This window comes from Osmia bicornis, chromosome 10 (assembly GCF_907164935.1).
Source record: "Osmia bicornis bicornis chromosome 10, iOsmBic2.1, whole genome shotgun sequence".
NCBI classification, from domain to species: Eukaryota; Metazoa; Arthropoda; class Insecta; order Hymenoptera; family Megachilidae; genus Osmia; species Osmia bicornis.
Window position 1 is genome coordinate 2,216,623 of NC_060225.1, and position 14,760 is coordinate 2,231,382.

Here is a 14,760-nt window from a genome sequence, read left to right on the forward strand (position 1 = left end):
GACCTGAATAGGTGGTAGGATTTTGGAACTGCGCCGGTGTTAGAAACAAAGACGAAGATTTTTGGGAAACGATAAAGAAATGGGATGTGGTGGTGCTAATAGAGACAGGTTGGAGGAGAAGGGATGGAAAAAGACGAGAGAAAAATTACCCAAAGGATATAGGTGAGAGGCACAGCTGGCTGAAAGAAAGAATAGAAAGGGGAGGGCGATGAGGGGATACTAATAGGAGTAAAAGAGAATATGATAAGAAAGAAAGGAAGGATAATAAAAGAAGAAGGAAGAGTATCGGAATTCAATGAAGGGGCAGAGAAATGGAGGGTGGTGGGGGTGTACGTGAACGGAGATATGGAAGCAAAGATGAAGGAGCTGAGAAATTGGATGAGAGATATCGGAGGAGAAAGGAAGACGATTGTTATTGAAAGGAAGCGATTTCAACGCGAGAACGGGGGAGGAGGGAGGTGGGAAAATATGGGCAGAAGGAGGAGAAGAAGAGGGAAAAAGAAGCTCAAAAGACAGAAAACAAAACGCCGAAAGGAGAGATTATTGTTGAAGGGTCTAAGGGAGACGGGATGGATGATACTGAATGGGGGACGAGGAAAGAGAATTTACACATAGAGGGGCAAGAGGGGACACGGTGATAGACTATATGGGAAGGCGAAAAGAAGGAGAGAGTCAAGGGAATGGAACTAGAGGATAAGATTGATTCAGATCACCATCCACTGATAGTGAAACTGGAAGGTGGAGACAAGGAAAGAAAGAGAGATGGGTAGAGAAGAAGAATGGGGACGAGAGGAGATTGGTCGGCAGAGGGAAGGGAGAAATTCAGGAATGAGATAGTATGGAAGAAGACGGAGAAAGGAAAAATAGAGGATGGTATGGAGATAATGCTAGAAGAATTTAGAAAAGGGTTAAAGAAAGCAAGAAACAAAGGAGATATGAACAAGAAAAAAGGATGGTGGGATGAGGAGTGCAAGGAGAGGAAGAAAGAAGTGAGGAAGGTGCTGAGGAATTTTTCATCATTAACCTCCAATTCAAACGTTTATTAATTATTCCACTTCAAACATTTTTATTTGTTGTTTAGAATTCTTAGAATTTCCTTTTTTACATTATGACAGGTGACAAGAGATTAGGTTCCGTATTCATTCTAAACAATGACTAAAAATGTTCTACGAGTTCAGTTTTTTTATTGTGCTATGCCAACGGGGTGCCAAGCCGTTCGTTCGCGACCTACGTCAGGCCCGGTTTTCGTACCCGACACTGCAGTCCCTGGGACTGCGCGCTATACGCGCTCGGATTGATCGGTGTTTTTTGTTATTAACTCGAAAACCAAGCATTAACCAACATTTTGGCAAAGGAAAAAGTTGTTTAGAATCACCTTAGCAATCATCCCTCTTCGGCTGTCACGTGACACCCTGTATATCCTACTAAATATGAAAAGTTTCATTGCGAATGATACATTCCTTGCAGAGTAACATGAAGGAATAGATTTTTTGTTATAACAGTAGTTATTAAGAAATTCCATAAGTTTTTGCTCCTACTAAATGTAAAAGGTTTCATCGCAATCGGTACATTCCCTGCAGTATAAACGCCGGAAGATATAAATGAAGTATTACGTTTTTTTGTGATAAAAGTCGTTAGGAATGAAAAAATACAAAAATTTTGTTGCAGAACCAATTGGGAGATATATTCTGCAAGATGCAAACTTTTCTATCCGATTGGTCCATCCACCTCGCAGTAATCGGTGAAAAATGTAAATCAAGCATTACGTTCTTTGCAAAAAAAATCGTTAGCAATGAAAAAATGCAAAATGTCTTTCTGACGGGACCAAGTGGGAGAAATACTCTATAAGATGCAAAAAGTTTCATTCCGATTCGTCCATCCGTCTCGGAGTAAGCGGCGAACGTACGGCGCACGTACATGAAATAGTACGTTTTTTTACAATAAATAGCGTTCGGAATGAAAAAATATAAAATGTTTTTTTAACGGGACCAATCGGAACACATACTTTAGAAGATGCAAAAGGTTTCGTTCCGATTGATCCATCCGTCTCGGAGTAATCGGCAAACATACATTTAGAAAAAAAAGTCGTTAGGAATGAAAAAATGCAAAATATTTTGTTTACGGGACCAATGGGGAGTTATACTCTACAAGATGCAAAAAGTTTCGTTCCGATTTGTCCATCCGTCTGGGCGTAATCGGTGAACATAAAAAAAAAAAAATACATACACATCGAATTGAGTATCCTCCTCCTTTTCGAAGTCGGATAAAAATGAGAAATTCCTGAGAGAGGCGGAGGGAGCTAGAACGAAAAGAGAAGTGCGAGAGACAATTAATAAGGAGAGGAAGAGGAGAATGCAGATTAAGAGTTTACAAGGAGGGACGGAGAGAAGGATGGTAATGGGAGGAGAGAGGAAGGTAGAGGGAGATGAGGAAAGAGAAATCAGTAAGGAGGAGATAAGAAAAGCGTTTGAATGGACGTGGGAGACATGCAATAGGGTTTGGAAGGGAGAGGGGTGGCCAGAAAGATGGAAATAAGGAATAATAGCACCAATAAGGAAGGAGAAGGAAATCAGGCAAGCGATTACAGAGGGATGACGTTAATGCCTACACTGTATAAGGTTTATGCAGCAGTGCTACCGGTAAGATTGAGAGAGAAAGTAGAGAAAAAAGGAAAGGGATAGGTACGACAGACAATATACCATATGTGCTAAATTACGTTGTAAATAGACAGATAAGGAAGGTGAAGGGTAAGCTGATAGCGTTTTTCATAGACCTAAGGGCAGTATTTGATTCTGTGGACAGAGGGGTGGTCATGGAAGCGTTAAGAGAGAGAGAGAGAGAGAAGTGAGAGCAGGACTAAGGCGAAGGATAAAAGAACTGCTGAGAGAAACTAAAAGCAGGGTAAGGACAAGCAAAGGGACAAGCGAAGGTACAACGTAGCCATTCTGGTCGGCGAGACGAGTGAGGCAAGGATGTCCACTCAGCCTGATACTGTGTACCCTGCTAACCACAGATATGGAAGAGGAGATGAGGAAGGGAGGGAGAGGGGGACTCAGAATAGGAGAAAGGAAGATATACACATTCGCGTACGCAGAAGATGTGGTGTTATCAGCGGAAGAGGAAGAGGATATGTGCTGCTATGATAGTGCTGCTTAAAAGATTAGAAAGATACTTGGATAGGAAGGAACTGGATCTAAATCAGGAGAAATCAAAGGTGATGAGGTTCAGAAAAGGAGGTGGAAGATGGAAGAAAATGGATTGGGTCTGGGAGAGAAAAAAAGTAGGGGAGGTATTTAGAAATTTACAAATTTATATATTTGGGGTATACGTTCAGGAGAAATGGAGAGAATGAACTGCATATAAAAGAGAGGGTTAAGAAGGCATGCATGGTGATGAGGCATAGGAGGTGTGGGGCATAGGAAAGAGAAGATTCGGAAAGGACTGGAAGAAGAGGCTGTTTGGACAGTAATGGCGTGGGACGGAAGTGTGGGGGTGGAGGGAGCGGAGAGAGGTAGAGGCGACGCAAGAGAAATATCTAAGATGGACAATAGGAGCGGACTGATGCACGCCAGCATATATGAGAAAGGAGGTGCAGAGACTGAAATTAGGAACAAGAGCTGGGAAAATGGCGTGGGCGTTCGAAAGAGAATTATGGGAGGGAAGAGGAAGCGAACTGGCGAGAAGCTGTAAGGGGGAAATGATAAGCGAGGAGCAAAGGGAAGGAAACTTAAGTAAATGGGAAGAGGAAAGGAAGAGATTTTTTATGGAATGGGGGATAGAATAAGAGAACTAGGAAGAAGAAGGGTGAGTGAGGAGATGGGATATGAAGGGATGGAAGAAGCAAATAAGAAGCTACAGGAAAGAGAAAGATGGGAAAGGATAAAGGTATAAGGTAGTGAAGAAGCCAGGAATATCGAAGTATTTGGAAAAAGGGTGGACGGAGATAAGATGGAGAAGGGTGGCAAGATTTAGATTGGGGAACGAGGTGAGGAAGGCAAAATACTGGGAGAAAGAGGAGAAAAGGAAATGTACAGTATGTGAGTGGGAAAGAGAAACATGGGAACATATATGGGAGGAGTGCAGGATAAAAGAAGAGAGAAGAGAATGTCAGGCGAAAGTGGAAGAGTTGCTGGGAAAAGACGAAGAGGAAGAGAAATGGATGGAGGAGATGGAAAGAATAAGGAAGGAAGTGGAAGAGATTGAAGGGGGGGTTAAAAAGGGGGATAGAAGCTACGAGTGAAGTAACGGAAGGGAAGAAACGGAGCGAGGAACAAGGGGTGCAGAATACAAGATAGAGGTGAAAGAGAGAAAAAGGAGAAGACAAAAAGGGAATTTGAGAAAGGTGAAGAGGAAGGAGTATGAGAGTAGGAAACGAGAGGAAGACAGGGGATAAAAGCCGGTGGAGAAACAGGCGCATTGTAGTAGGAGGAAAAACAAAGAAGAAGAAGGAAGAAGGCAAAAGGGAAGAAGGAAGGAATGAAATAAGGCTATAGGAGGCGGGTAAGCGAGAGACCAACAATATCGGCAGGACGAAGAGATGGGATATGGATAAGCAACAGGTGGTGGCGACACTTGAGGGACAAATAGTAGATTGGCAACGCATGTAAAACACGTGGCGAGCGAATTTACCAAAGCGTAGTGCAGCCACTACATGCTAATTGTAAGCGTGAAGCAACGAATAACGTAGAACTTAAGAAAGCGGAGAGAAGCAATAGAAAGGAGGTTAAAAGTGACAGAAAGTGTTAAGTGATAAGAAAAGTGTCAGGATGGAGTGGGAATGGCGAGAGGAAATACTGAAGGAGTTGAAAAAGATAGGAAAAAGTATAGGAGAAATAAAGGAAGAGATGAAAGGATGGAGAATAGAAAGGGAACAGGGGAAAAAAGATAGGGAAAGAGTGGAAAATACAAGAAATATAGGAGACAGTGAAGATTGGGAAACTGAGGAAGAGGAGACAAAGAAGGAGGAGAAGAAAAAGACAAAGGCGGCAGAAGGGAAAAAGAGTGATGAAGAGAGGAAGTTGAACGAAGAGGAAGTCCAGCGGCGGGGGGAGGAAGACGAAAAACATGATGAAGAAGTGTTGTGTAGGACAGAAGAAAGCAAGAAGGAGATAGGTGACAACGACGAAAAAGGAACGAAGGAAACGAGAGCGAGGGGCGAAGAGGGTAAAGGAAAACGCGAGGAGAGCAGGGAGAAGAAAGTAAGAAAAGAGGAGGAAGGTAGAGTATATACCTAAGAAGAGAGAAAGGTAGAGGAAGAAAGAAATGGGGAAAGAGAAAAGAAGGATGGAAATGAGGACAAGGACAAGAAGACAGAGAGAAACGCAGAAAAAAGAAAGAAAGAGAAGGGGGAAGAAACGGAGAAAAAAGAAGAGGAGGAGGAAGAAAGGGAGAAAAAAAGGTTGAAGATCTGCAGGACAAAGAAAGAAGGAGTAAAAGAGAATAGCTGGGAGATGGAGGAAGAGGAGAGAGGGGCCATGAGAGAGATAAAGGAAACAGGAAGGAAGAGTGGAAGTGATGAAGAGGAAATGGGGAGAGGAAGGTGGAATAAGGAAGGGAAGTTGACAACAGGGAAAAGAGAGAGGGAAGAAAAAAGTGGAGAAGAAGATGAAAAGGAAAGGATGAAGGATAATGAAGAAAATGAAAAGGAGAAAGGGGCAAGAGAAATGAGCACATGGGGAAAGGGAACTGAGGGGAAAAGGGACAGCAATTGGAACTGGGCTGAAGACGTAGAAGAGGCAGAAGAAGAAAAGAGTGGAAAAGGGGAGAATAAAGGGAGGATGGAGTGGGATAGAAAGAAGAAAAGGAAAAACTGGGGGACTGAGACGGAGAGGAGGGAGGAAAAAGTGAGAAGAGAGAGGAAGAGAAGGAATTTAGTATGGAGAGGCATAGATGGAGAAAGTAAGGAAGAGAGGATGAAGAAATTAAAGGGAATAATGGAAATGGAGCTAAGAAGAAAGGTGATAGTAAGGGGGGTGGAGGAAAGGGAGGGAGACAGCGGAAGAAAGATAATGTTAGCAGTTTTGGAGAAGGAGAAGGACAAAGAAGATCTGTTGATGATAAGAGAGAGGATAAGGCAAGATTGGAAAGTTTGGGTGGATGACGACTTTACAAGGGAGGAAAGAAAGCTGAGATGGCTAGTCAGAGAAAAGGCAAAGCAGGAAAGAGCATTGGGGAAATGGGTCATGTACAGAGGCACAAGATTATGGATAGAGGACATGGGCAAGGAGGACTAGGGGGGTGGAGTGGAGAGAGAAAAGTAAGAAATAGGAAGAAAGAAGAAAGAGGAGGAGTAGGACGGAGAAGGGAAACACGGGAAGGAGAAGAGGAAGGAAGAGGGATAAGAAATAAAAACAAGGAGGACAAAGGAGAATACAGTGAGAAGGAGGAAGAGGAAAGGGAAAGAGGAATAAAAAGAGGGGTGGGACAGGAGACACATCACAATCTTACACATAAGGTTTTGCACACATAAAATTGGTAAAGGCTGGGACGCTACTAAAAAGCGTCTGTGTAACCTATAAGGGAGCACTAATAAAAACTAACTAACTCGAGTTAATACATTTTTACTTTAATTATTGAATAGTGTTTAGGTTTGAACAGCGTTATAAAATAAACGGCATTAATGATACACAAAAACGAAGGAAACTACCTTTTCAAATAAATAAAAAGGTGGTTTTTAAGCTTGTACACCTGCAATCAAATTAGGCTTCTCCAAAGTAAATGGTGATGTTTCGTCCCACCTAACTTGAACATCTTGAATATCTTGCTTACTTTTTCTAATAGAGAAAAATGTCAGAGGGAAACATTACTTTATTCGAAGGTGCAAATATTATGATGGTTAAGAAATTTTTTTCAAGATCATTTTTCCGAGATTTCAAGGTCATTGTAGTTTTTTTGAATGGGATAACATATTTTCATCATCATAGCATGATTATTGAGGTCAAGACGACCTATAATACTGTGATCTTCATGTGACCTTGAGTATAAAAAATTCATAAAAACTAGATAACTGATAGACAGAGTGAAATAACTGATAGAAAGATTAACGGAGAAAATTTTATTATAACAAGTGTTGAAAATGATGTCCAGCAGCTTCGATGCAAAACGATTAATCTATCTATCAGCTATTTCACTTTATCCCTCAATTACCTAGATTTTATGATTTTTTTATACTCAAGGTCACATAATATTAGGTTGTTGGATTCGTCTTGACCTCAGTTATCATGTCATTATGATGAAAATATGTTGGCTCATTAAAAAGGACTACAATGACCTTGAAATCTCGAAAAAAATGATGTTGACAAAAATTTATTAACCATCATAATATTTACCCTTTCGAACAAAATAATGTTTCCCTGTGACATATTTCTCTATCATAAAAAATAAGCAAGATATTCAAGATGCTCAAGTTATGTGAGACACTCTGTATATACAGTGTGTCCCACCTTAAGTATTATAATTCCGTTATTCCGTAACTATTAATGATACAAAAAATTGTTGATATGGGAATTGCACGGCAAAAGGGGGCCTATGTTTTGGTCGAAGTGAAAAATCTTTTACATATTTAAGATATAACGTTTACAAATTTCCTGATTTTCAGTAGATACATCTCGGTTTGAGTGGCAAGTCGTAAAAGCGGCCCTATTGTTGCGGTAAGTGCCATAGCGGGGGTCTACGCTAGGAACGGCAGACCCAAAGAATAACCGCGGTGACATTTACCGCAACAACAGGGCCGCTTTTACGACTTGCTATTCGAACCGACACTATCTACTGAAAATCGAGAAATTTGTAAACGTTATATCTTGAAAACTAATTAAAATCGAGTGTACACATTAAAGCTTAATGAATTCGTCTTGAGAAGCACTATTACATGATCCGAAAAAAATATATGGTTCCATTTAAAAAAACAAAACTTGACCATCATATCTCTTAAACTAATAATGTAAAAGATTTTTCACTTCGACCAAAACATAGGCCCCCTTTTGCTGTGCAATTCCCATATCAACAATTTTTTGTATCATTAATAGTTACGGAATAACGGAATTATAACACTTAAGGTGGGTCACACTGTAGAAGCCACATCAGTTGCGTATAAAAGATTACGCGGAAAAATTTGAATTAATATTTATTTTTTATTCATATTTCTTAGTTATATATTAAATTTTTATAATATGTAATAATTACTATTTCTTTTTTAAATTTACTTTTCACATTAAAATTGTCAAAATTAAGAATTTGAGAATTTCTGCCTTTCCTAGAATAGCCTGATTTGATCGTTAGTATACTGTTCTTCAACTCACTGATTTAATTAATTTCTTTTGCCAAAATCTAATATCTTTTTAACTTTTTTTCTTAGATTATCACTTGATATTAATATGACAAAATGGACAGGAGGTAATGGTGAAATGTATATTCCTCGAAGTTTGTGCAGTGAGAACTGTCCGCTGGGCCATGTTCGTAGTTTTCAGGTAAGAATCAAAGAATTTGTTTATTGTACATAATTTTCAGTTTTACATTTGTTAATAGAACATACAGCATATGTCATTGTTAAAAAAAATGTGGGTTGTAAAAATGATAAATTCTTGATGACAATCAAAATTCACGAACTTGCATTGTGTGGTAATTATTGTTAATAGGTATATTAGTAATCAATATGTTCTATTTTCTTACACTTTCGCCGAATGCTTAAGCTTATTTTTCCTCGTACTTATTCTGAATCGCTAAGCTGGTATTCTACAGAGAAGGATCCCCTAGGAAACGCTCCCCATTTATCAACAATACCCTACATCCCTTTTCCGACCTGTGGGATTAAGTTTAAGTGCGGCGCTTCCGTATTGAATGAGTTTGGGCTCGCCAATTTGGCTTATCTGTTGCTTCTTCGATGCGGGAACATTGTTCCCTCGCTCTATAGCAGTATGTTGATTAGGTCTTCCAATACCTCACTGAATAGAACTTACAGGGAAGATTATTTATCTTCTCCGATTTTTATTCAATTTTGTAGGTTTGTAGAACAACCAAGAATATGAGAAATGTATTTTCTTAAAACATGAATTTTTTTGAAAAATCACAATCCCAAACCCGGCAATTCAAAAAATGATGAAACTTTATGAATATATAGGGGAATCCTCATTAAAACGCAATTTTCTTTTACTGCTTGTTTTCAGTCTAAAGGGGTGAAAATCGCCCTTAAAATTTCGGTCGTGTTTCCTTTTTTTTCTTTTTCTTCGAAACCGTGAGAGATATGGAAAAATTTAATGAGCAAAAGTTGTTCGTTTTAATGATTAATATATTTTGCTACTGTAACAAAAAATTGTTTAAGCAATTAAAAAAAATTATTAATAGAAAAATTTTAAAACTCTTGAAAAATTCTAAAATTTTTCATGGAGATAGAAAATGGCCTGTTATTTAAAACATTTTAATGTTCGATTACTGTTTGCCTTTTTAAAGGAGTGAAAGATATAAAAAAGTCTTTGGGGCAATTATTCTTGTTTTTGGTCCAAACTATCATTTTCTCTAGATAAAAGCTTATATTTATTTACACGATTAAATATTGTTATAAAAAATTATTTTTACATTATATTCTTTTTACCTTTTTATCTCATACTGATTCATATTAGTTAATATTATCTGTAGGAAGCCGACGCAGACGGATAAAGAGAGCTCACGAATCCGTTACGCGAACGAAGAAACGTAACAAGAAATGTAAACCATAACAGCTGATCGGAGTTCGTGAACTCTCCTAACCGTGTCAACCTCGAAAGAATGAACGTATGCGTGTGTGCATGAGCGTCAACGACGCTTTCCTCGTTGCTCGAGAAAAACGTTAGTACCTGCGGAACGATCGGCGGGCATTACATATGTGCGTACATACCACTTTTTCGCCCATTTGAATTTTTTTTTTTTTCTATGTGCTCACTGAAATGGGTGCGAAAACCACTTTTTAGACCGTTTTAGTTTTTGACCTCTGCGGAGGCGACGGGTGGGAATTAAGGGATGGGATGACCACCGTTGGAATCCCCACCTCAAGGGCTATCTACATATGGTAAAAAAATCAGCTCGATCGGAGGTTACCCCGTTTTCCGTTATTTAAACGAAATTTTTGTCTCTTCATCGCCTCTACGAATTATACATCGAGATGTGTAACTTGGTAGAGTTCTACCTTGTTTAATGTGCTTTATTTTAACATAGCTAACGAATTTTTTGAGAATGTGTAGGAAAGGAACTATTAAAGATAGAATGTGAAGATTTGTTACACATATGAATATACTGGGTGTTCAGAGATTAACTAGCCAGCGTTTTTCTCGAAATAAAAATGAAAAAGGGAAAAGTCATAGTGTTTTTTATAAACAACGTAACAAAGTATATAAATTTTTCGTGTTTACACTATTTTTTGAGAAATGTAGGTGACCTTCAGTTTTTTAAATGGAATAGTATATATTTTTTATATCATATTAAAGCGCGTATCGAAACGAATTTAATGATGTACCATATCATGACCTTGAGACTCACTTAGAGTCAAGAACAAAAGAAATATTCCGAATATTTCGTATTACTGTACTTACCGATATTTCTTATTGATATGTTTACATTTCATGTTCAATATAACTTCCATTAGCTAGAAAGCACTTTTGATGGTTTTATGTTATGATTAGGGCTGTGTTAGTGTTTACTTCTATTACAAGGTGTGCAGAATTATCTGAACATTATTTCACAGAGCGTTTGCTGATATTTAGATGCGATGTATCGTTATTTGACAGAAGAGAAGATAGATATGGTGCGTATTTATTATGAGTGCGATCAAAATAAAAGTCGTAGCAAATTAAAGTACCCGGAAGAATTTCCAAACAGAGTAATACCAAATGAAAATGAATTTGTTTTGGTGGTGAAACGTTTAGGTGAAACGGGTTCCGTAGAAAATAAGAAACATCATTATCGGAAAACTTTGTCCGAAGAAAAAAAGTTAGAAGTTTTATTGCATTTTGAAGAAAATCCATCAACATCAATACGAAAACTAGCTACCGCTTGTGATATTTCCATTGGTTCAACCCACAAAATTTTAAAATTACATGGTTACAAACCTTTCAAATACAACATGGTACAGGGACTAAAAGAAAATGATTTACCACGACGCACAGAATTTTCTAATTGGCTACTTACGAATGATAGAAACGACTGTAGTTTCTATTAAAAAATACCTTGGACTGATGAGACAAGTTTTGATAATAATATGATGCCTAACCATCATAATACTCATGTCTGGAGTACTGAAAATCCAAAACAGAAAAGAGAAACAAATTTTCAAGTACAATTTCGTACTAATGTCTGGTGTGGTGTGATTAATAATGTACTCTTGGGAACTTATATTTATAGTGGAACACCGAATGGTGCCCGATATTTAGAATTTTTGCATACACATTTTACTTACTGGGAAGCATTGCCATTATCCATTGTTAAAGACTTTTATTTTCAACAAGATGGTGCCCCACCTCATAGAGCAGTGTCAAATTTCTTAAACAGTATATTTCCAAACAAATGGATTAGAACGTACTTACGGACCTGTGATAAACAGGTCCTTGGTAGTGATGGCCACCAAGATCCCCAGATTTGTCACTTTTGGATTTCCCTTTATGGGATACTGTCAAAAATATCGTTTACGATACACCACCTTAAAATATCAACAATTTAATGCAAAAGATAACAAACGCATGTGCATCAACATCTCAAACGCAGTACAATAGCAGTAGGCACCAAAAGTGTATTGTACAGGACACAAAATTGTATCCTAGCTAATGGAGGCCACATTGAACATGAAATGTAAAGATATCAATAAAAAATATCGGTAAGTACAGTAATACGAAATATTCGAAATTTTTCCTTTGTTCTTGACTCTGAGTGGGTCTTAAGGTCATGATATGGTACTTCGTTGAATTCGTTTCGATACGCGCTTTCATATGATATAAAAATATATATACCATTGCACTTAAAAAACGGAAGGTCACCTTCATTTCTCAAAAAATAATGTAAACACGAAAAATGTATATACTTTGTTACGTTGCTTATAAAAAACACTATCACTTTTTCCTCTTTCATTATTTTTTTCATATCAATTAATTACGAGAAAAATGCTGGCTAGTTAATCTCTGAACATCCTGTATACTTTACAGTTTATTTTGAGCTGTAGAAGCGATGGGAGGGTGACTTCTGTCACAAAATTGATGACTGCCATCTTGCTTAAGGAGCACCTATTCTGCTATTAGAGTGGAAATCAAATTGCCCGCATCCAATTCCGTCACGTGCTTTCCTTTTATTCCCTCTCATCAATTACATCTGATGAGGGTGTGCTCACAATCAGTATTGTCTGCTTTTTCATTGTCAAAAAGAAATTTAATGTCTTCCTATTTCTCAATGTGCTATAAGTGCGAGCCGAAGTAACTACCCTCATTGTCAGTTAGCCACAGTAGTCGACAGATATCTGATTGCAAACGTGTTAAAAATTATAAAAATTACATTGCATTCGTGCATTGTTTCTACATAGATAAGTACTTCGAAAAATTTGCAAACCACAACGACCGTGTCCATTTTATAGTAAAACTCACGTGATAAGCTGTTGAGAGCTTTCTTTGCAAGTGGATACTGTGTTGAGAATAATTGTTAGGCAGTTTGGAACAAGTTTTAATCAGGTATGCGCACAAACTTGCCCGTAGGACGCTCGTATGCCCCCGTGCCCGTTTTACTACTTGCTGTGAATGGCTGCTCTTATTGTTAGCACACTATCCACTTGCAAAGAATTCAACACGTACGCGTGTAAGTTTTACTCTCGAGTTAATAGGAAAAGCAATTAGACAGTAAAGCGCTGCATGGAAGGAGCTCTTTCTATATTGCCACTCCCAAGAATTTTCTACTCCTATAGGCGATATATGTAACGAGATTTTGGGTGTGACAATGCCGAAGTGCCCCTGTGGCCGATCGATTCGAGCTTCGGATGGGGGAGAGCGAAGAGGGGGAAGACCCCAAATATAAAATAGTATCCACAGCAGTCTATTAGTTTCAAAGATGTTAATTAAAAACTTTCGGCATAATACATACAATTCTGCTTATACAGACGTAACTAACACAATCATCTCTGCTATAGTAACCACCGTCATTAAGTGATGAGCAACTGATGACAGAAGAGGGGGCTTTGACCTAAGTATGTATAGGGTGTCCCATATGTATAAAACACATTATTTTGTAAACTGTAGCTCACGTTTACTTCAACCTCGTCGTTTTACTCGTTTTGACGTGTTGAATACGGATATGATTTTCATTTCTGGTGGAAATAACAAGCTGTGTGTCTGCTATTCGTCCCGAAAAATTTGTTCTTCCGACTAAGGGAACATCGGGGACTGATACACTCCGATTTTGATGAAATTTTGCATAAATATTTATTAGACTTGTTTATGAAGATAACTTTAATTCGTTGGTGCCCGTTTTTCACTTTGAGGGAGATATCAACCCTTTTATCCGAACCGCCCTTTCTATATACGCGCTTATAAATCGTAAACAACAAAAGATATCAAAAAATAGTTGAAATAAAAGTTATACCGTTTCTTGAGGTCTATAAGTTTGCGTGCAAGTTTTTTTTATTAAATCATCCTTTTTGCAAAATTGAATTCCCCCTCCCCCTCTGTTTTGAAAAATTTTACTTTTTTTTCAATCAATAAAAGCGCCTATTTATTACGAATTCAACGATGTATTATAGTGTATAGTTGTTTTAATTATTCCGATGGAATTTTTGATTTACGGTACAAGAAACGGTACAACTTTTATTTCAACTATTTTTTGATATCTTTTGTTGTTTACGATTTATAAGCACGTATATAGAAAGGGCAGCTCGGATAAAAGGGTTGATATCTCCCTCAAAGTGAAAAACGGGCACCAACGAATTACAGTTATCTTCATAAACAGGTCTAATAAATATTTTTGCAAAGTTTCATTAAAATCGGAGTGTATCAGTCCCCGATGTTCCTTGTAAGTATGGTTTCGAAATCATCATTTATTTTAAAACATTTTCCCGTTATGTCCATGGCTTTTCGGCCGCCGCAATGTGTTTGTGAAAACAGTAGATAAGCGGCGGTCCGTTGCTGACACATACGCCGCCGTAGATGCATAGGTAAACGTAGAATTCATTGTAGTAGTAGCAACAATTTTTCAAAAATATCTCGAAAACTAAGGCCGAGCGGCGGTTATATGTATAGGAAAAAGTTATTCAAAATGTTGAGTTTTACAACATATTTAAATTTCGTCAAAATTGGTGAGGTGTAACCTAATCTCAATAATTACCTTCCTTTCTTACATTATGACAGACGACAAGATTCGTATTCATTTTAAACAACAACTAAAAATGTTCAACCAGTTCAATTTTTTTATTGTGCTATGCCAACGGGGTGCCGAGCCGTTCGTTCGCAACCTACGTCAAGCCCCGCTTTCATAGCCGACGCTGCCGTCCCTGAGCTCGTGCGCTATACGCGCTTGGATTGGTCGGTGTTTTTTCTTAATAATTCAAAAACGTAGCTTCAAACAAGTTTTGTGCAAAGGAGAAAGTTGTTCAGAATCACCCCAGCTACCACCCCTTCACGGGACCAACGCGAGTTCTGGGACACCCTGTATATGTACGAACAGAAGGTTCGTATATGAACACTTGAATTCGTCTACGAATATTGGACCACAGTATGGTTAGGTTAGGTTATATTTCTCGGGGAGGGGGTACAGAGGAAGGTGCGA

General features: G+C 38.3%; 1 protein-coding gene across 1 annotated transcript in view; it reads left to right on the forward strand.

The window, feature by feature from the left end:
* LOC114880931 (metabotropic glutamate receptor 8-like) overlaps positions 1–14,760 on the forward strand; it is a 207,224-nt gene that overhangs the window by 180,195 nt on the left and 12,269 nt on the right. Inside the window, exon 11 of the mRNA XM_046287428.1 lies at positions 8,354–8,465. Within this exon, the coding sequence (XP_046143384.1) occupies positions 8,354–8,465 (112 nt within the window). The remainder of the gene's footprint in view (positions 1–8,353; positions 8,466–14,760) is intronic.